Consider the following 21,605-nt stretch of genomic DNA (forward strand, 5'->3'; position numbering starts at 1 on the left):
AAAGCGTTGTAAAAGACATCGTTGTTGTAGTGTCAGTATGTTTGTTTTACCACTACAACAACCCATGTTCTATTTCGAAGCAGCAGTCAAACTCTTTTAATTTTTCTCCTGATTATGTTTAGGAACAATAGGGGATTCTCTTATCCTTAACTCTATTTATTTCCTATACATTTAAATACCCTGTACCTTTATTCCTCATTTACATGTTTATATGTACTCGATGCATACCTGTATATATACATTCATTAAGCAACATATGTACATTTTTCATATATGTTAGGCTAGGTTATGATCATGTACGCTTGATGATTACCCATACATGTCTATATACACTTGTATACTTGTACATGCCCATATATACTTGTATACTCATACATATCCACATATACTTGTATCCTCATACATGTCCACGTATACTTGTACACTCGTTAATTGTCCACATATGCCCGCACACTTGTTAATCACCCATACATGTTCATATATACTTGACACATTAGTTAGATTGCATATATATATATACAAATTCATTAAATCACACATGTTCATATACATCTTTTATACATTTGCCAGGTATATGTTAGCCTAGGTTGTACACATATATACATATATACTTGTACACTTTTTAATTATCTATATATGTCCATATATACTTGCACACTCATTAATCGTCCATACATGTCCGTATATACCTGTCATGTACATTATTCATTATCTTTGCATATAAAATAAATCAATTGTTTATGTACTATATTTCTTGTCCTTTTTCTAACATTATACTCATTCTTTTCATACCCTCATGATTCACATAGGTACAGTCATTGGAATTGGGTTTGGTAATATTTTCAAGACATCTTTTAATTGAAACAAGATTTGCACAGATAATAACCATATGCATACACATTTTTAAATAAATGAAAATAAATGAGAACTAATGTTGTTGTTTTCATAATATACAGAAAATCATACACATTTAAAAAAAAAAGAAAGGAAAAAAAGAGAAAAATAAATAAGAGTTATGATAGTTTCGTTTACGAAGGGACGCATAAAAAAGTGAAATTTATTGATACTGGGGCAGATTTTGGAAATCTGCCATTTGAGAGCTTGACTGATATAAGTGGGGCAATTTTTACAAATTTATGTAATCAGTTCAAAGAGTTCCAACTAATAAAGATTGTTGTTGTCGAAGAGGATGAAAACTTTGCAGCTAAACCTTGCGTCGGCCACCAGGTTTTGAGCTCAACAACTAGGCCAGTTTTGAATTGCCAGTCTCTATCAATAGCCTTCAAGAGTAATCTCTATATGCACTATAATCTGTGGTCCGGCTCACGGCCATTGATTGGGTTTTTGTAATGAGCATGTCTTTACTTTATCTTTTGATGAATTCGTATAGTATGACCTTTGCATGTTCCCATGTTTCTGATGATTCTGCTATGCTTATCATAAATAAAAATCTTTGTTCAAAATTCTCACATCTATTCACTTCATTTCATCCATCACTTCCAAAATTCCAAATCTCACACATTCCATTTTAACAGGATTAAAATTGATGATGATGAAGATGATGAACCTAATGAACCAGATGAAGAAATTCATTTATTTGATTTTGTCACTTGTGGCATCTTTTTCCACATTTCAATTCAATTCTCATTCCATATTCTAAAAAGTTTATCATTTGCATTCAGTAATCGACATGCATGGCCGTACTATCGAATTTATCACTGATAAAGTTTTGACAGGAAATGTGGAGTGTGCATTAGGACATTACTTTTGATAGGAAATTGATTGGATTTTGGCGTCCTAAACTGGAAAGGATCTGAATGAAGAACCTGTAGCCGAGGCACGCATTAGCAGGAAAGAGAGGATCGCATTCCTAAGGTGCACGACAAAATGAATAATTAAAATATAGATAAACTGACATGCTTGAATTCAAAAATGGGTGCGTGTACAAATTTTGAAAATTGATTGTGCAAATAAGCAAAGAAAAGGAAAAGAGATAGTTCAATCGTTGGGTTCAAGAATGAGTGAAGGCCTTTATTAATCAGAATAGAGAAGATGTATTGAAAATCCATAGTCAGAAAGTCAAACCCTACAAAGAAACAGATTTGGTCTAGCAATTCGCAACTTTACGCGTGCTTGAGAATAACAAAGCCTTGAGAGAACATGCATTCACTCATTAATGAGACATTCATATTTGAACAAAATAGGTCATTACATGCATCATTGCTGCATCTTGTTTGTCCTTTTTGTATTATGGCAGGTTTATGCAAAAGGTACAGCTTGGACATAGTCATTTTCCTCAAATCAAAGCATATCACTTGCTCGAAACATTTTTTTTCAGCCAAGCCGGGAATGGCTCCAGTGATCCCATGCGCCTTTTCTCAAAAACAGAAAACTCCTTTTCAGCCAAGCCGGGAATGGAAATAGTGATCTAGAGCACCTTTTCTCAAAATTAAAAAATCTTTTTTAGCCAAGCCGAGAATGGCTCCAAATGATCCCGAGCACCATAGCCAAGCCGAGAATGGCTACAGTGATCCTGAGCACTGATTTCAGCCAAGTTGGGAATGGCTACAGTGATCCCGAGCACAGATTTTAGCCAAGCCAGGAATTGCTACAGTGATTCCGAGCACATATTTTAGCCAAGCTGGGAATGGCTACAGTGATCCCGAGCACTTTTTTCAGCCAAGCCGGGAATGGCTACAGTGATCCCGAGCATCTTTTCCCTCATCTTTCCCGTACGAAACTCGGCTAACTACACCTTTGTCTGTCTTTTATTTCATAAAAGACATACAAAGGGGGCAGCTGTAGTAACCGGTTTTCGTCCAGCCAAAAATATTAATAAAAGAAAAAATAAAAATATGAAATCCAAAATAAAAATTAAAGGAAGAAAAATGAAATCCAAACTTGTTTCTTTGCTTAAAAGCCCGTGGGCCCATAAACTCAAAATTTAAGGCCCAATTCCTAAGTTTTGGCCCAAGTGCAAAAAACAAAGCCTTAGAAAATATCTAGGGAATGAAAAATAAATAAATGGAAATTAGAAAATGAAAAAGACCAAAAAGGGTAGTCATCTTGGCTAAAAGGAGAGAAAAAGTATGGGTAAAAATGAAAAATTGAAAGAGCTAGAGTTTTAGTGGGGAGATGGTTGCACAATATAAAGAGCACACAATAGGGTTTTAGAGGGAGGTTCTTGATAAGGGGAGAGGCAGCCGACAACACATAAAAGAAAAAGAAGGAAAAAACGAAGAGAGGGAAGAAGGAGAAAAAAGGGGAGCCGCCGACATGAGGGAAGAAAAAGGGAAGGAAAAAGAAAAAGGAAAAAAGGGGTTTCAAGAGAGGAGATCTGAAAAGAAAAGGATTCAAGATCATAGAAAATCGAAGAAATAAGAAGAGCTTCGGAGAGGAATCGCAGAGAAGTAATTGAAGGAGAGAACGGGAAGAAGAAGGCCATTGCACAATAAGGAACCGGAGGTAATATATTTCATCGTCTGAATCTGATTTCGTTTTGGTTTTGTTATCTTGGAATCTTGTTTTGCATATGAAGGCTGTCATGTCTGAGATGATGATAGTTTACATATCCTTCTATCATTCTTGGTTTTGATATCTAATATGGAAGTATACTTAGCCCTACTTTGAATCCCTGTTTGTCTACTCTGTTGATACTGGTTTTCGATATCAAATTAGAATATGTATGTTTGATCTTTGTGTGTTGGACTTTGGGCTAGGATTGGGCCGCCCATGAGGGCAAGGCCCAGCCCAGCCCAGCCCATTGGGAGTTTTGTGCAAACAGTTGTCTAAAAGACAACTGCACAAAACCAACATCAGTTACCAAAGGTAACTGACGTCTTCATGCTTAAAAGAGAGAAACAACTCTCTGTTCAATAATTTTACTTGGGGACTTCCATCTTGCAAAGGAGATATTCTGTGTTCGGTACTGTGGGTATTGTGTACTTGTTCTTGTAACAATTACAACCAGAAGCACTGTTGCTGTAAGACATTCCGATCAAGACAATTAGTGAGTATACCTCTTTACTTTCTCATTCTACAATTTGGTATACTACATTGGTATCGGAGCATGCCTGAATCTGAAATATTTTTCACAAATTCTGGTGATCTATATGTTATTAGAAAGATGAATGACCAATGTGTGCATTTTTCTTTTCATGACAATTGCAAGTGTACACTAAGAACATTGAAACCCGAAAGTTATCTGAAATATCTGGAAAAATATTTGCAAGTTTTTGATATGAAATTATGTTGGTTGGATAGTACATGTAATTAGCTTTCCAATGGGTATTTAACCATAATTTTCTGATCACTGTACGATTTATTATGCATTTTCGAAGTTTTCTGGAAAATTATGCGAAAAAAAAACATAGTTCGCTAGAGAAGATGCCCATGCCCATGGATGGTTGCAAATGAGAATAGACGTGGTAAGTCAGATGCCCATGACTATTACATAAATTAGGGGACTTGATCTTTGACATGCATGAATGAAATGATAATTATTGGCTAAATAATTTAAATACAATAGAGTTGGTGAAATCGGATCCCTAGTGTTTGTCTATTTGCGTTAATCCTTATTCATTTTGTTTCCATTGATAATTACGAAGAGTTGGAATTACAGATATTTAATATTCAGTCCTTGTGGGTACGACACTCGTATTTGTCACTTCTATACTACAATTGATTCGTGCACTTGCGAGAATAATTTGGGTTTGGAATCGCTATACTTTTAGCTGGTCTTAAATATCACATCAAGTTTTTGGCACCGTTGCCGGGGACTGATTTAATATATTGTTATCTAACTCTTGTATATATATATATATATATTAATATTAGTATACTACACCTCCTTAATGGAAGGTTTTTCAGTTTTTTTTGTGGATGACTTAACCGCCCCATCGAACTATATATTATTGGCTGGTTCTACTGCTACCGCCTGTATCTGTTTATAATAACTGTCACTAACACTTACTAACTTACTAACATTTAAATTTCTATCACTAACAGTAACATTTATTTATTTATTTTATAGTATTATTTATATTTGTGGTTGGCTTTACACTGCCTCACCTTTATATATATATATATATTCTTATGTGGTCGGCTGAGCCGCCTAATATAACTGTTTATTTCTGTTAATACTTATGGTTGGCCTTTATGCCCCATTTTATTGTTTTTTGTATTAATTTCTTATTTTGTGTATATTCACTTTTTTAATTTTGTTAAAAAAAAAGGGGTTATTATCGCTGACATTTTCTTTTATGCAAGGACGTTGATCTCAAAGTTCAAATCTTCTTAAATTCGATCCAAAGATTGAAGAAACTCTTGCACAACTGAGAAGAGAAGTAAGAGGAAATATGGCAGAAGAGAATCCTGAGAATGCTCTTGCTGGAATTGCAAATCCACCAGTCAATGAACCTGCTCGGAGGCCAATGAAGAATTCATTTGTACCTCAGAATATGCAGCAGCCATCCAGTATAGCATTTCAACCCAATGTTCAGGGCAATGTCACATTCTCTCCAGTTCTACTCAATGCAATCCCACACTTTCGAGGCACAACATTTGATGACCCTTACCTACACATCAGGGAATTCTTTGAACTCTGTAAGACATAATCTGTTCAGGGTTTGACGTCGGAAGAAGTACGACTCATGTTGTTTCCATTTTCTCTCAAAGACAATGCGAAACTGTGGTTCAACTCTTTGAACCCAGGATCGATCACTACATGGGAGAAATGGTAACAAAATTCTCGAAGAAATTTTTCCCAGCCCAGAAGACAAAGCAATTAAGAAGGGAAATTCAAACATGGCAGCAAAAAGATGGGGACTTATTTTATGAAACTTGGGATAACATTAAACAACTATTACTCAAGTGCCCACACCACAACTTGTCACAAGATGATCAAGTTCAAGCTTTTTATGAAGGACTCAACTCAACAAACACAAGCATTGTAGACTCAGCTTGTGGAGGCATATTAATGGAGAAAAGCAGTGAATAAACTTTTGAACTATTTGAAACTTTAAATGAAAATTCTCAACAATTTTCATCTAGAGTAAAGCAAGGGGTAAAGCTTCCAAAAGGTGTGTATGAAGTTCACACCAGAGCAGAAAACCAACCTCAGTTGCAAGCCATGGAGGAAGACAGAAACATACCAATCATTTTGGGGAGGGCTTTCTTAGCCACTGTAGGAACCATTATGGATGTACAAAAGGGTTGTTTGTCCATGACTGTGCAAGGACAAACGGTGGAATTTAATCTGTTTGAAGCTACTCGACATCCTTCAGATATAGGGAAGTGTTTCAACATTGAAGGTTTTGATGGCTCAATTTATGAATCATTTTTGGAGCATCAATCTACTGACCATTTGGCAACTTGCCTTGCGTTTCCTGAACTGCAAGTTGAAGAAGATGGTGAAGTTGCAGAATTTTGTGTATACTTGCAAGCACAACAACCGGTGAATCATAGGTGCATCCGTACATTTGAAGCTCTCGGTCCTCCACTTCCAAAAGTGGTTCCTTCTATTGAATCTCCACCAAAGTTAGATTTGAAACAACTTCTGGAGCATTTGAAGTATGTTTATCTTGGTGTTGAAGAAGCGTTACCTGTCATTGTAGCTGCTAATCTCATTGATTCTGAGGAAGAAAGTCTCTTGCGGGTGCTACGACAATACAAAAGTGTTATTGTGTGGTCCATTGTTGACATCAAAGGCATACGTCCTACTATGTGCATGCACCGAATTTTTGCTGGAAGATGATTCAAAATCCTCACTGAAGCACAAAGACGCCTCAATCCATCGATGAAGGAGGTAGTTTGATTTGAAATATTGAAGTTGTTGGATGTAGGAGTCATCTATCCTATTTTCGATAGCCAATGGGTCAGTCTTGTTCAAGTGCTTCCCAAGAAATCGGGAATCATGGTGATTACTAATGAAAACAATAAGCTCATTCCAACAAGAAAACAGACAGGGTGCGTGTTTATATTGATTATTGGAAGCTAAATTCTACCACAAGAAAGGATCACTTTCCTTTACCTTTTCTTGATCAGGTACTGGAAAGACTGGCAGGCCATTCCTATTATTACTTTCTTGATGGCTACTCTGGCTATAATCAAATTGTGATCACACCGGAGGATCAAGAGAAAACAACTTTCACATGTCCGTTTGGGACATTTGCATACAGAAGAATGCCATTTGGGCTTTGCAATGCACCAGCAACGTTTCAACGATGCATGACAAGTATATTCTCTGACATGGTGGGCCACATCATTGAAGTATTTATGGATGATTTCTTCGTGTTCGGATCATCTTTTGATACCTGCCTGTGCAATCTTGCCTTGATTCTGGAGAGATGCCAGAGGACTAATTTGGTGCTTAATTGGGAGAAATGCTATTTTATGGTTCACGAAGGTATTATTCTTGGTCATCTTATTTCCGAGAAGGGGATTGTTGTTGACAAAGCAAAAATTGAAGTTATTTCTAGATTGCCACCTCCCACTTCTGTAAGAGGTGTGCGATCTTTTCTCAGACATGCGGGGTTCTATTGTCGTTTCATCAAAAACTTCTCGAAGATTTCCAGGCCATTGTGCAATTTGCTCTCTAACGATGGCACTTTCCACTTTGATGACGAGTATTTGCAAGCATTCAGCAAATTGAAGCAATTACTTACATCTGCACCTATCATGATGGCACCAGATTGGAGTTTACCATTCGAGCTCATGTGTGATGCCAGTGACTATGCAATTGGAGCTGTATTGGGCCAAAGAGTCGACAAGCTACCACATGTCATTTATTATGCAATTCGTACTCTCAATGATGCCCAACTTAATTACTCAACAACAGAAAAGGAACTGTTGGCAGTAGTTTTTGCATTGGAGAAATTCTGATCATACCTGATTGGATCCAAGGTGATTGTCTATAGCGATCACACGGCTCTCAAATATTTGCTGTCAAAGAAAGCTTCAAAGCCGAGATTGATTTGCTGAGTGTTATTACTCAAAGAATTTGATTTGGAGATAAGAGATAAAAAAAGGAGCAGAAAATGTTGTAGCAGATCATCTTTCTCGTATTGTACAAGCAAATGATGGTGGGAAGACGAAACTTCCATTGAATGAAATTTTTTCGGATGAATAGCTTTTCTCCGTACAAATTGAGATACCTTAGTATGCTGATATTGCCAATTAACTTGCAAACGGTGTTATTCCCAAAAACTGGACTCACCAACAGCGGAATAAATTTTTCTCCACAGCCAAGCATTATTTATAGGACGAGCCTTACTTATACAAGCATTGTGCTGATCAAATCATTTAGAGGTGTGTGCCACAGGAAGAACAACGGAGTATTTTACAATTCTGTCATACATTCGCTTGTGGTGGTCACTTTGCTTCCCATAGAACTTCTGCAAAGATTTTACAATCAAGGTTCTATAGGCCAACTCTTCACAAGGATGCCCATATTTTTTGTTCCACCTATGAAAATTATCAGAAACTTGACAACATTTCTCGTAGGAATGAAATGCCACTCAACAATATTTTGGTAGTTGAAATCTTTCATGTTTGGAGAATAGATTTCATGGGGCCAATTCCCAAGTATCATGGGAATGAATATATACTAGTGGCAGTAGACTACGTCTCCAAATAGGTTGAAGCTGTTGCAAGCCCAACCAACAAAAGTGAGGTGGTAATTCGGTTACTTCAGGGTGTAATATTTCCAAGATATGGCACTCCACGTGCTATAATTAGCGATGAAGGGAAGCATTTTCTGAACAGGAGTGTGTCTACACTTCTTGCCAAGTACAATATCACGCATAAGATTGGCACTGCTTATCATCCTCAAACCAGTGGACAAGCTGAGATTTCTAACCGAGAAATTAAAAGAATTTTGGAGAAGACTATGAATATCAAAAGAACTGATTGGAGTATAAAATTGAATGATGCTCTTTGGGCATATCGCACTGTAGATAAAACTCCAATTAAAAAGGTTGAATTTTGATTACGATGCAGCTGGTGAGAAGAGGAAACTGCAGCTCAATGAACTTGCCGAGCTACGTGACGAGGCATATGAAAATGCAAGGATTTACAAGGAAAAGACAAAAAGATACCATGATCAGCACATCGCAATGAAAGAATTTTCTCCTGGTCAAAAGGTACTTTTGTTTAACTCTCGTCTCAAACTTTTTCCAGGGAAGTTACGTTCAAGATGGTATGGCCCATTTCAAGTTGTTCGCGCATATCCCCATGGAGCTGTTGACATTAAAAACTTGGAGACAGGAAATGAGTTCAAGGTTAACGGTCATCGCCTCAAACCTTATTTGGAAGCTAATTATGACACAACAGTGTCCAACATTCCTCGCCAAGACCCAGGTAATTGAGTGTTGGGATCACTCTGTCATGCCCAGACGATAAATACAGCGCTTATGGGAGGCAACCCATATTTCTTTCCCATTTTAATTTTTTAGTTAATACTATTATTATCTATTTAAAAAACAAAAGTACATTGGTCCTCATCAAGCGTGGAAATGAACAGCAGAGCATGACAGTAAATAGACTGGTGATGTGACAGGCACCCCAAATTTCTTCCATATTTGTAGTACGCTTTTCTTTATTATTCTCGATTCATCTTCATCTCAAATAATTTTTTTTTGGGAGTGTGTTTTTTCTCTCTAACAGAGATCAGGAAATATGCCGAGACGCCCATGCACCATCGCATCAAAATCGCAATCCAAGCTTGCATTATTCAACGAAGTTGAAATCATTTCTGAGTGTAGAATTGATAAAAAGATACAACGAGAAATCATTAACAGATGGGCGATGCACTACCTGAGGGAGCATTCCTTGTTGTTTCTAGTAGATCCAGATCCAGAAGATAATTTACTGGTGTATCCTCAAATCATTCATTCTTTCTATCACACTCTCATCGAGCTACCACGAAGTGAGCGGACTAGGGATCAACCGATTTACCAGGTTATTATAGCTGGTGTGACAGTTCAATTTACAACAACAGATCTGTGTTGCTGCTTAGGGTATCCACCAGCATATGATAAGACCATTGGATTTCGACAATCGATCTTTGCATCAAAGCAAGAAATGATTGATGATATGTGTAGAGAAAAGAGGAATAAACACAACAATGCTACACGCCGAAACTACTTGCCATCAAAGATGTGATTGTTGGATGATGCTATCAGGGAGAACCTGTGTCCTATTGGCCATGAGCAAGAACGACGGGGAAAATTCTTGTCAGTTTTATACTCTATATATAAAGGGCATTGGTTTGACATTGGGAAGATCTATCTGGCCACAATTTTCAAAGCCAAATCTTTTGTCGAGAAGAAGCCAACAAGGGTAGGAAAGTTATTTTTCCCACGGCTTATCACAAGGTTCCTTTTGTTCAAAAGCATTCGACCTCCTCGGCCTCAAGCATCTTCGGGATATCAGGTCACCATGCTGGAAAAAAGGACATGGAGTCAAAGCATTAACCATTTGAAAACATCTTCTGCTAGAAAGAAGCAGACCTAGGAAGAACCCTCAACATCACCACCTGAAGATTCCTCATTCGCATTAGCATTTGAAGTTGAAACGATACTTGGGCACACCTCAATCAGACTTGGAGTCAGCAATGTCGTCTATTTATCAACTCATCCAAGGTCAATTCACAGCAATAAAAGCTAAGTTGGAGAAAAGCAAAAATATTGTCCAACATCGATTCAAAGCAGGCCTATTATGAGAATTATAGGGTTTTGTCTCAATGGATGCGTTGAATCTGATTTGGTTGAAATTTGAACTGTCTAAAGTTGTTGGAGAAGACATTACAGATGTAAACTTCGTACAACTAATGGACTACCATGTGCACACGAGCTTGCAATATACACGAATGAAGATCGTCCTATACCACTTGCTTGCAATGATAAGTTTTGGAAAAAACTTAACTTATTGCCAAGTGTTTCACCTATCAATGATGATATCGATTGTAGTGTTGAGTTACAAATGTTCACTGAACATTTTAAGCATCAATCAAGGCCTGGTAAAGTCAGTCTACAAAGGAAGTTGAGGGAGATAATTAATCCATCAATAACTGCTCTTTTTCAGCCAATTGTTAAGACAAATATTCGTGGACGCCCCTCCTCAAAGAAGAAAGTAGACAAATCAACTCGTTGTAATCAGTACGTATTCGATTTTGTTCAGCATGATTTGAATCATTCTCAAAATCCAGGTAGACACAGTTATTCATCAGTTCTCCCATCCTCAAAGAAGAAAGTCGACAGATCTACTAGTGGCGATGCTTTTGCATTCGAGTTCGATCAGCAAGATTTTTATTATTCTCAGGAACTAGGTAGATACAGTTGTTCATCTCTTTACAACATTCCACCACTTCCTACGCAAAGGATTTCAAGATCGAGGTCAACTGCCTATGAGCATGTATATCTTAGTCAATTCCCACCTTACATTATGTTCGTAAAAGATGTAAGAGCTGATGAAAATTGTGACTTTCGGGATATTGCTAGATTACTTGGTTTTGGCGAGGATGCATGGGTAAATGTTCTACAAAACTCAATTGACGAGTTGAGAACATTTTGGGCAAAGTATGTTGATCTATTTGGTGGTTATGGTCAGGCATGTTCCATTTACAACTCACTAAACTTCTAGGAATCCAATAGACCAGCACCACTTTAGAACTGGATGACAATGCTAGACATGGGTCATTTGATTGCTTCAGGATACAGTGTCATATTGCATCTCCTTAGTTCTGAACAATGCTTGACATTTTTGCCACTGCGATCAATGCCTCCACCGCCATATGAACACGTTATTAATACTATCGGGTTCGTTAACAATAATCATTTTGTCCAAGTTGCCTTGACAAATGGTTACCCGATGCCTCCCATTATGATTCAATGGTTTAGATACAGATACGATTGCGCAGCTGCATAGGTTACGCCATACACACAACAACTAAAAGCATTTATTAAGTGTAAACGTTCTATATTTCCTCCTGAAATCATGGTGTTGTAATTTATATAATTTGTTTGAGTATTGAAATGTTATTTGTCTGTATTTTAGTTCAATATTTGGCAAAGAGAGCCATCCTATAAGTTAAACCAATGAAAATGAGTGAGTGCATCAAAATATATATATATATACACACACACATATATGAGAAGTTAATAATGATAGCATAATTACAAAAGAAAAACCGGAAAAGGGTGAAAGGCAATGTTTGGTTGATTTTGATATGATATAATTACCGGTACATTTCATAGCAGTTGTGGGGGGTGAAAGAAGCAATATAGAGGGTAAATAGCAATGCCCTTTTTACAAATGTATGTGCATTAAAATGAGTTTTAATTTATACTTTTTAGGCCATTTCAATTCCATCAACTGTGACTCCCTCTCTAATCTTTGATTACTCCAAAAAAAACTAAATTAGTCTCTAGCACTCATAAGCCATAAAAGACAACCTTTTTAAGTTGTATAAATACTTATCAAGATGGCACAATTTTAGTGTAAAACTTTATATAAGGAAATGAGTGAAATATAAAATATTTTATTTTAATTTATTTAAGAAAATGTAATATAAAAGTTTAGTTGTTGACACGTAGGAGAATATAATAAAAACAACTGATACACAAAATAATAATACAAGGCCACATTTCACAGTCGAACTATTATTATTTTAGACAAAATTCCAATGACCCTTGACTCTGTCTTTCTCGTATGACAAGTCCATATAAAAAACTAATCAGAATCTAAATCTATAGTTGGTTGGGATAAAATTAATGAATTTCATATTTGTCTATAGTCTCTAAACTTTTGTTCATAACTTCTACCTTATTATGCTGCACAATGGTGCCTGAATGTGCCACATTGAATCATGGTAGGAGGCATTAGAGCATTAGGAACCAAGGATACCTCCACAAAGTGATTTTGGTTAACATGTCCAAGACGTATTACACATTGTTCTTCGGGTGGTGGTCGAGCAAACCACAAAGGAAGAAACGTCATGCATTGTGATCCACTAACTACAATGAAAACAATGTCATGTCATCATGTGATAATCTACCAACGTATGAATGACCTTCCATGTAATATGCAGCATGATGATTATGGATCCCACACACAACCCTTAGGATCCAATCATCCTTAGATTTCAACTTAATTCCTTTTAGACAAAATGGACAATTGCATTTTTTAGTACCGGTCGATTTGGATGAAGCGTTTATTGAGTGATATTGTCCACTTTGTTCACATTGCTTGAGTAATTTAAGTTTCAAACCGAATTCGCCTTGATTTGAACTGGTTATAGTCAAAGCGAATCCTAGCCCACATCCTCTGGCTCATGTCCACTGAATTGAATCTTCTCGACAAATAAATACCTAAAAATATCAAATAATTAGTATTCATTCAAATTTAAGAGATTTCATAATACGATATTTAATTGTACCGTATTGATTGTAAATTGCTCCGTATAATCTGTTTTTGCTTCATTATTGTCTGATACTGCTTTCATCACATCATGTTGATCATTCATTTTTACCTCACTCGAATAGCTTGATAATCGTAGATCTTTAGCCCATAAATTGATGTTGTTATCCATAATACTAACAATAATGATACTATTTCATATATGAAATGAGAAGGGAAGTATTGGAGGTTGGAACAAATTTTGTAAGTAAATTTGTTGTTTTTATAAAATGTGATGAAGGGGTATAGTGGTCAATAAAAATAATTATTAAAGTGATTGGAACTGTTGAGTCATGGGGTCTTATTTGTTTCAGAGTCCACAAGATATTACTTCATTGCTCAATTATCGATGTGATTGAAATGAAATAAAGATGTGTAATCTCAAACTAAATTTGTATGTGAGTATGCAAAATATAGTCTCAAAAATTGTGTGTTCTCAAACTTACTCCATTTGTTTGTGAGCATGCATAAATATTTACATAAAAATGCGTACCAATTAATAATACTGTCAAACCAAATTTGTTTCTGGTAAAAAGGTTATCTATAAAGGTGCATCTATAAAGAATTATCAAAGACATATTTTCATAGGTTTTAACATAACAAAATAATGTCTATATCTATGTTTAAAAATCTGAGAGAATTGGTTTTTGTTTTTAGTTAAAAAGTTGCCTGAAAAAGAACATTTATGAATAACCATCAAAGACCTACAATGTACGTATGAACTTAGTAAAAAACTGTTTGTATATGTAATTTCCCTTTTGAGTATGGTGAAAGTGGGCCCATCATATAAGCAAACATGGGGCAATGGTCCATGACCCCATGTTGTTCCCAACACATTTGCTTTTTAATCCATGCCTCAATATATACCATCCATGCCGAAACAAAATAAGATCATTGTGGTTGCTCTAACACCAACAGTTATCAACAAGGTTTTGAAAATCGGACCGGTCATCAAATAGAAAAATTCTTCGGTTCATGGTTCAAAGGTTCAACTGGGATTCAAACCTTGTTGATACTAGAACCGGGATTTTCAAAACCTTGTTGATACTAGAAGCTTTATTCTAGTATTCTAGTGCCTGCATAATTTTTTTCATATCAATCTTTCTTCATGTTTCTATAGCTACATTTCCAAAGACTGCATGGCCATCAGCCCTTTTTCTTTGCAAGAGTTATAAATACTGTAATGTTTTGAATGTTCAGGCATAGGTATTCTTCTTTTCATTAGAGTGGGCCCTCAACTCAACGGCTTGCCCAGAAAATGAAATTCCTTGATAACTATGCTATAATTCCAGTCTCATTTATGACGATGCAACTCTCATTATTGTAACCGGGTAATTATAACTTTAAAAACATATCACAAGGGATTAATTCCACCTATCTTCTCCTATGGACAAGTTTTTAGAAGCCTGTCAAAATATTTTCGGGTGTCTCTCTGGAGAATGGTCCAGGGGACATCGTGGGTTGACAGAAGAAGCAACAAAAGAATTTCTGCCTTAAAATTCGGAAAGCATAATGATCCCACTTTTATTATAAGTGCAAAATCTTTATGTAAATATGTGTTTTTACTACAGTTTGAGACATCTTCATTGCTGAATTTATCTGTAGTTTTGTACCAGACACTGGTGGTGGCAATGCTCTTAATGTTCAGAGAACCATCAAGGACTTGATAGCAGCTATGCAGCTGGATGTTTTCTTGAGGTGCTTTTACTTTGGAAACTTGAATGAACCCCTATTATACAGAAGTCCAATGGCTATTTTCGTTTTCAAACTTTACCCTTCCTTCTTGTTGTGACCAATTTGTGGGAGGCATAAAGGTTGAAATTTTTGATAAGAACTATACTTTGTTCCTCTGTCTCTCAAACCCTTGGCCTCGGGACCCAATCACATAATGAAATTTACTTTTGTTAATGAACACACAACTTTGGTGGGTGGAGTCCTTTCGTAAGGTGGTAAGCGCAATATGGCAGATCATGAGCATGAAGCAAAGCTATCTTGTAAATTAATGTTTTGCGTATTTTTCAACTCACATTAGCTTTGTCATATAACACTTTAAATATCTCCAAAACCGAAATTATCGGCAACGCATTTAGTTGTTATCTTTAAGAGCCTTTTGCTTCATTACTATGATAGAGAAACACTGATTGTGTTTCACTTTTCTTCTAGGATCAAGCGTGGTCAAAGAGGTGTGGTAAGTTGAATAACTTTTAGTTCATTTTGGTTGAAATTAGTTGGGTCCAAATTCCAAATAACTTTGTTATATTGTGTTTAAATGTACTCACATTTCTACACGTCTTTGTCTGTGTGTTCGACCAGGTCACATGTGTGGTAAGCAGGTAATCATCTTTGTTCTCAGTCGTTCCTATAAGTTTGATGGCCGGATTTTCATTATTTTCTCCGATTTTTTTACATATTATAGTTCTGTTGGGTCATATCAGCTGAGAATCATGCTGATAAAATGGCATCTGCACGGGAAGCAATTGATGATACTGCCTTTCCTCCAGTTGCCAGAACCGACACGAGTGCAACATCTGCAACAACTGGTCTTTCGGATGCCATTTCCCATGCTAATCTGTACAAGGTGGTATGCATTTGCCAGTTTTATTCTTCGTCACTTCTCTGTACTAATTAGGATTGGTGAATTTCACTTAAGAAAAAGAAAAAAAAAAAAAAAAAAAAAAACTGGCATGAACTGGACAGTATACTGTCCGATTCAAAAAATTCCGCTGTACTATGCGCACACACAACCTAAAATTCGTTTATTACTTGCAATAAGAAACTTTAGAGTGGCTTTTAGCAGAATTATATTTTGCTTGAGTGTATTTTATGTTTATTGTTGCGCAGTCTTTGCAGTTTTGTATGATTAGTTGATCTCAAAGCTAGCTTGTCTTTCCTTTTCTACATAACCAGAATAACCATTTTCAGATTTTTTTTTGGCAAATACCAAATGTTTGCAGATGAGATTTCTTTGTCGAGAAGAAGTCATGGTTTGTCTGAGCATAAACTCTGATGTTATCAATCCATGGTTCAGAAAGTACTAAAAGATGTTTCAAGGCATGTCCTCTGTTGTCCAGCATAACTTAAATCAGCTGCATTTATATACTTTAAGATCTACAATTTGCATCTTAGCAAATTCTACAGGCAGGGGCTGATGCCTGTTCTGTGGAGGCACCATGGGATGACGTCGTGACGATGAGCTCAAGCAGATTGGACGATGGACTAAAGGGTACAGAGTGTGTAATATCCTTGAAGGTGGAGTGATACGAATCCCACATCGGTTGGGAGTGAGGGTGAAGTGCGGTTTATAAGGGGGCCGCCACCTTCAAATGGTACCAAGGGTTTTCCAAAGGAAAATGATACCTGCGGGTATATTGGGCCAGGGCCTGTGGGCCTTCGGTTTGGGAGTTAGGCTGGGGACTCGAAGCCCAGTCCGTCTGTCTGGGGGCGTGGCCCAGGAACTGCTCAGCCCCTTGTGGGCCGGGGTGGGACCCTTGTTATGCTGAGTTGGTGGGCAGGTACTTATCAAGATTGGTGGGCAGGGCCTGTGGGCCTTCGATTGGGAGTTAGACTGGGGACTCGAAGCCCAGTCCGTCTGTCTGGGGGCGTGGCCCAGGATCTGCTCAGCCCCTTGTGGCCCGGGGTGGGACCCTTGTTATGCTGAGTTGGTGGGCAGGTACTTATCAAGGTATCGGAGCCTAAACTCTGGGCCTTGTGTGGGAAAGATCGTGCTCTTGGGTTTCGGCCTTACCCTTCGGGGCAGCGCTCTGCGGAGTGGCCAGCCATGGAAGTGCCTGTCTAAAGATTGACAGAAGGTCCATGGTGCTTGACCAACGTGGACGTTGGTCTCGAAGGGGGGAGTATTGATACGAATCCCACATCGGTTGGGAGTGAGGGTGAAGTGCGGTTTATAAGGGGGCCGTCACCTCCAAATGGTACCAAGGGTTTTCCAAAGGAAAAGGATACCTGCGGGTATATTGGGCCAGGGCCTGTGGGCCTTCGGTTGGGAGTTAGACTGGGGACTCGAAGCCCAGTCCGTCTGTCTGGGGGCGTGGCCCAGGAACTGCTCAGCCCCTTGTGGGCCGGGGTGGGACCCTTGTTATGCTGAGTTGGTGGGCAGGTACTTATCAAGGTATCGGAGCCTAAACTCTGGGCCTTGTGGGGGGAAGATCGTGCTCTTGGGCTTCGGCCTTACCCTTCGGGGCAGCGCTCTGCGGAGTGGCCACCCATGGAAGTGCCTGTCTAAAGATTGATAAGTACCTGCCCACCAACTCAGCATAACAAGGGTCCCACCCCGGCCCACAAGGGCTGAGCAGTTCCTGGGCCACGCCCCCAGACAGACGGACTGGGCTTCGAGTCCCCAGCCTAACTCCCAAACCGAAGGCCCACAGGCCCTGGCCCAATATACCCGCAGGTATCCTTTTCCTTTGGAAAACCCTTGGTACCATTTGAAGGTGGCGGCCCCCTTATAAACCGCACTTCACCCTCACTCCCAACCGATGTGGGATTCGTATCAATACTCCCCCCTTCGAGACCAACGTCCACGTTGGTCAAGCACCATGGACCTTCTGTCAATCTTTAGACAGACACTTCCATGGCTGGCCACTCCGCAGAGCGCTGCCCCGAAGGGTAAGGCCGAAGCCCAAGAGCACGATCTTCCCCCCACAAGGCCCAGAGTTTAGGCTCCGATACCTTGATAAGTAACTGCCCACCAACTCAGCATAACAAGGGTCCCACCCCGGCCCACAAGGGGCTGAGCAGTTCCTGGGCCACGCCCCCAGACAGACGGACTGGGCTTCGAGTCCCCAGTTTAACTCCCAACCGAAGGCCCACAGGCCCTGGCCCAATATACCCGCAGGTATCCTTTTCCTTTGGAAAACCCTTGGTACCATTTGAAGGTGGCGGCCCCCTTATAAACCGCACTTCACCCTCACTCCCAACCGATGTGGGATTCGTATCAATAGTCACACCATTGCACATCCCTCTGTGCTCCTGAAATTGTATTGTGGGATTCGTATCAATAGTCACACCATTGCACATCCCTCTGTGCTCCTGAAATTGTATTTCTCATGTTACAACTCAGCAGCTGCCACTAATATCTCCATAAACATATTTTTATACCATTATCTCTTCTCGCATTTTTCAAAGCCCATAATGAATATCAACAGACTTTGTAACCATTGAACAAACCATATTAGTGCTTTATTAATGCTTTTAGACTTCTAGTCCTGCTTAACAGTTACTCTTCACAATGGTCAAACTCGTGAGGGATTACAAAAGGGGCTACCATGACCTTCTATACAAAACTGATTTCTGCAACCAATCAGACTTCACGGGTGTGGTAGATATGGAGACCTCGTGACAACACTGTCCAAAATTTTCTTGATTCAGATCTTCACGTGGACTATGCCACCATCATATCATTCGAAAGTGGGGGTTACTGTTTCTTTTCAAAAGGTATGTGACCACCATTTCCCACTTCATCAATCGTGGAGTTGTTAGCTTTCAACTTTTCTGAGTTTTAACTCGATAACGCCATTAAATGATCAATATCTTGAGTTTGGCCTAGTTCCACATTTTCCATGTTCTGAATCCTGGCACCAGAACAATATCTTATATAATGTAGTGCTAGTTCTCTTGTTTTTCAGTCACCGATAACTATCTTGCTCTAACATTTTCCTTGTTTAATTACTTAGTTGCTTGCTCTGTTTAGTTACAGGATGTCTCGGGGAAGAGGTAGTGCATGTACAATCCTGCTCATTGGAGCACTGATATGTGTAATTCTCCATGCTGAGCATGTCCAAGCTGCAACTTTTACGGTCGGAGATGCCCGTGGATGGTCCTTCAACGTGAACAATTGGCCAAAAGGAAAGCGCTTTAGTGCCGGAGATGTGCTCGGTGAGTGAGCGAGCGATGTATTAATTCATTGTCTATTTGTGCTTGATTACTCTCATTATTACCATTGTTGTATTTGTTTGATACTGTGTTGCAGTATTCAAGTATGATTCGACGATCCACAATGTGGTGGTGGTTGACAGAGATGGTTACAACAACTGCAGGACTCCTAGAGGAGCAAAAGTGTATAGATCAGGGAAGGACCAGATAAGGTTGGGGAGGGGACAGAACTTCTTCTTGTGTAACATTGCTGGGCATTGTGAATCTGGAATGAAGATTGCTATAAATGCAGTGTAGAATGTCCAAGAGTTATCATCATGGCTGCTACTTAGTTTTGTCAAAAATAATAGTCCATGACTTTTTAATGTTTGCTTGATGTGTCTTTGTTGTTGTGGTCCGGTGGATCAAAAATAAAACTATGCAATCTAATATATACATAGTTGTCTGTTGCTTTTGAAGCTTTTGGATTTGTGAGGTACCCTTTATCTTAGTATTTTGAAAGCAATTTTCTACAATTGCTCTTTTTATAGTAAAAATATGTGATTGTTGTTTGGGTGTTAATATAACTAGCATGGTCGCGGCGGGTGTTGCCGCAGCTCAATGTTTTTTTGTATTAATTGTGGCGGTTCAACAGTAAGAGAAAACAACGACAAAAGATAAGTTATCAGAATTGTAGTAAATAGAAAAAGAAATTTTTCAAAAGATGAACTCCAAACAATAAAATTGACACATAAATTTACAATATGGTAATGAAATTGAACCCATTAAAGTTTGCGTAACATTTAATTGGACGGTAGCCATAGACAATTTACATTCCACATCTGGTTTAAAGGATGACATCATAAGAGTTTGACGTTCCGATTCTATGGTTATCATGCTCTCTTGACCAACTTATTCATTACTGATGTTATGTTTAGACCATCATAATTCACAAATTATTATTGACATAATATCTAGTTTTCATTATGACCAACAATTTGATCTAATATTTTGCTCAACACTATTCCTGAAATCAACCAATCTCACCATCAATTTAACAAAACCCATCTTTCTAACTCTTAATTCTAGTCAAAGAAATAGACAACGAAAGAAGTCATGACCAAACAACTCTAATTTGTAATTTTTGAAGTTCAAAATTAACTCATTAAGAACACAACCAAACACAATAAGTAAAGTAATTTGACAACCTTTCAAGGAAAACAACAAATCATTTCCACCGCCGGTCATTTAAATACAATATGTTTATCATGTTGAGCTGCAAACTAAACAAAAGAAGCAATCAAGGAAGTATAATTACCAGAATAAAATGTTCATTTGATGTGAACTCAAATCAGGTCACTTCTTTCTTTACAATCTAGATTTTTGAAGGAAGCCCGTAGTATTTAAACCTACCACCTCTCTGTTTCTTGACTATATAATCAAACAAAATACATGTATAGCACTCAGTTTCTATGCTTACTTATCAAAAACTTTTAATCTATTTTTTTGACTTTGTTTTAACCCAAATTCACCCATAAACCCGTGTAGTCAAAAAAGTACATATAATTTTATGACTGGCTCCTTAAAATTACCAAAACAAATGAAGTGGTACTTCTTATGGTTGGATGTAAATGGAAAAACTTGAATTTTATCTTTTCTTTTTTAAATAAAGTGATAGAGGTTCTTCCATCTACTTTTTTGGGCTTTGTAGATTAGATAAAGTGATAAACCCATAAGCCCAATTATAGTTCATAATGGGCCAACGTGCTCAGCCCAAACAAGTTAAGTAGGCCCAGAAGCCCAACAAACACAAGAAGTCAAGGCCTATTTATCTTATAAACATCTACCTATTAAGCGGCCTTTGTCGGGGCATAAAACAGTTTGCAATTCCAAATTGGGGAACTAAACGAGAGTTGCTGTTGTTTGGCGCGTTTGAAGATTGCATTAAGAAGAGTCTCCACTGGTTTTCTCTCTCGTCTCCGATCAATCAATCAAATCTTGATGAGTATGGCCTTGCTGAACTTTTCCAATCCATCCCAACAGTAACACTATCATAATTGTATGGTTGAAAACTATCTGTATCTACGTAACTATTTTCATTGACTTTCATTCATCTATCATAGATCTATAATTTTTATTCACTATAATTTGAGACAACATCATACTTAAATTCCAACATAATCTCTAACTTGGGAGATCAGTAAAACGGTGGGTCTAAGCAGCGATGAAGAGGACGAGGAGATAAAAAATAAATTGAAGACATGATTCAGTGGGAGTTTGTT

The 21,605-nt window shown here is 38.0% G+C and overlaps 2 protein-coding genes across 3 annotated transcripts; both read left to right on the plus strand.

The window, feature by feature from the left end:
- Positions 1 to 15,553: 15,553 nt before the first annotated feature.
- On the plus strand, positions 15,554 to 16,705 carry LOC120015875. The gene is made up of 3 exons (XM_038868365.1): positions 15,554 to 15,643; positions 15,769 to 15,788; positions 15,872 to 16,705. Exon 3 carries the CDS (start codon positions 15,900 to 15,902, stop codon positions 16,317 to 16,319), a length of 420 nt encoding a protein of 139 aa, XP_038724293.1. The 5' UTR covers positions 15,554 to 15,643; positions 15,769 to 15,788; positions 15,872 to 15,899; the 3' UTR covers positions 16,320 to 16,705.
- A 2,185-nt stretch (positions 16,706 to 18,890) lies between these two features.
- Positions 18,891 to 19,905, plus strand: LOC120016480 (basic blue protein-like). 2 transcript variants are annotated; one of them, XM_038869274.1, is made up of 3 exons: positions 18,891 to 18,906; positions 19,163 to 19,347; positions 19,442 to 19,905. In XM_038869274.1, exons 2-3 carry the CDS (start codon positions 19,170 to 19,172, stop codon positions 19,639 to 19,641), a joined length of 378 nt encoding a protein of 125 aa, XP_038725202.1. In that variant the 5' UTR covers positions 18,891 to 18,906; positions 19,163 to 19,169; the 3' UTR covers positions 19,642 to 19,905. The 2 variants fall into 2 exon arrangements, with proteins under 2 accessions (XP_038725202.1, XP_038725201.1); XM_038869273.1 differs by lacking the exon at positions 18,891 to 18,906 and adding an exon at positions 19,054 to 19,071.
- Positions 19,906 to 21,605: the final 1,700 nt, after the last annotated feature.

Source organism: Tripterygium wilfordii, chromosome 15 (genome assembly GCF_013401445.1).
Source record: "Tripterygium wilfordii isolate XIE 37 chromosome 15, ASM1340144v1, whole genome shotgun sequence".
In the NCBI taxonomy this organism is placed as follows: domain Eukaryota; kingdom Viridiplantae; phylum Streptophyta; class Magnoliopsida; order Celastrales; family Celastraceae; genus Tripterygium; species Tripterygium wilfordii.

Coding starts and splice junctions, on each gene's coding strand:
- LOC120015875 (XM_038868365.1), top strand. CDS start 15,900: ATGCTGATAAAATGGCATCTGCACGGGAAGCAATTGATGATACTGCCT.
- LOC120016480 (XM_038869274.1), top strand. CDS start 19,170: ATGTCTCGGGGAAGAGGTAGTGCATGTACAATCCTGCTCATTGGAGCA. Junction 19,348..19,441: donor TAGTGCCGGAGATGTGCTCG/GTGAGTGAGCGA, acceptor ACTGTGTTGCAG/TATTCAAGTATGATTCGACG.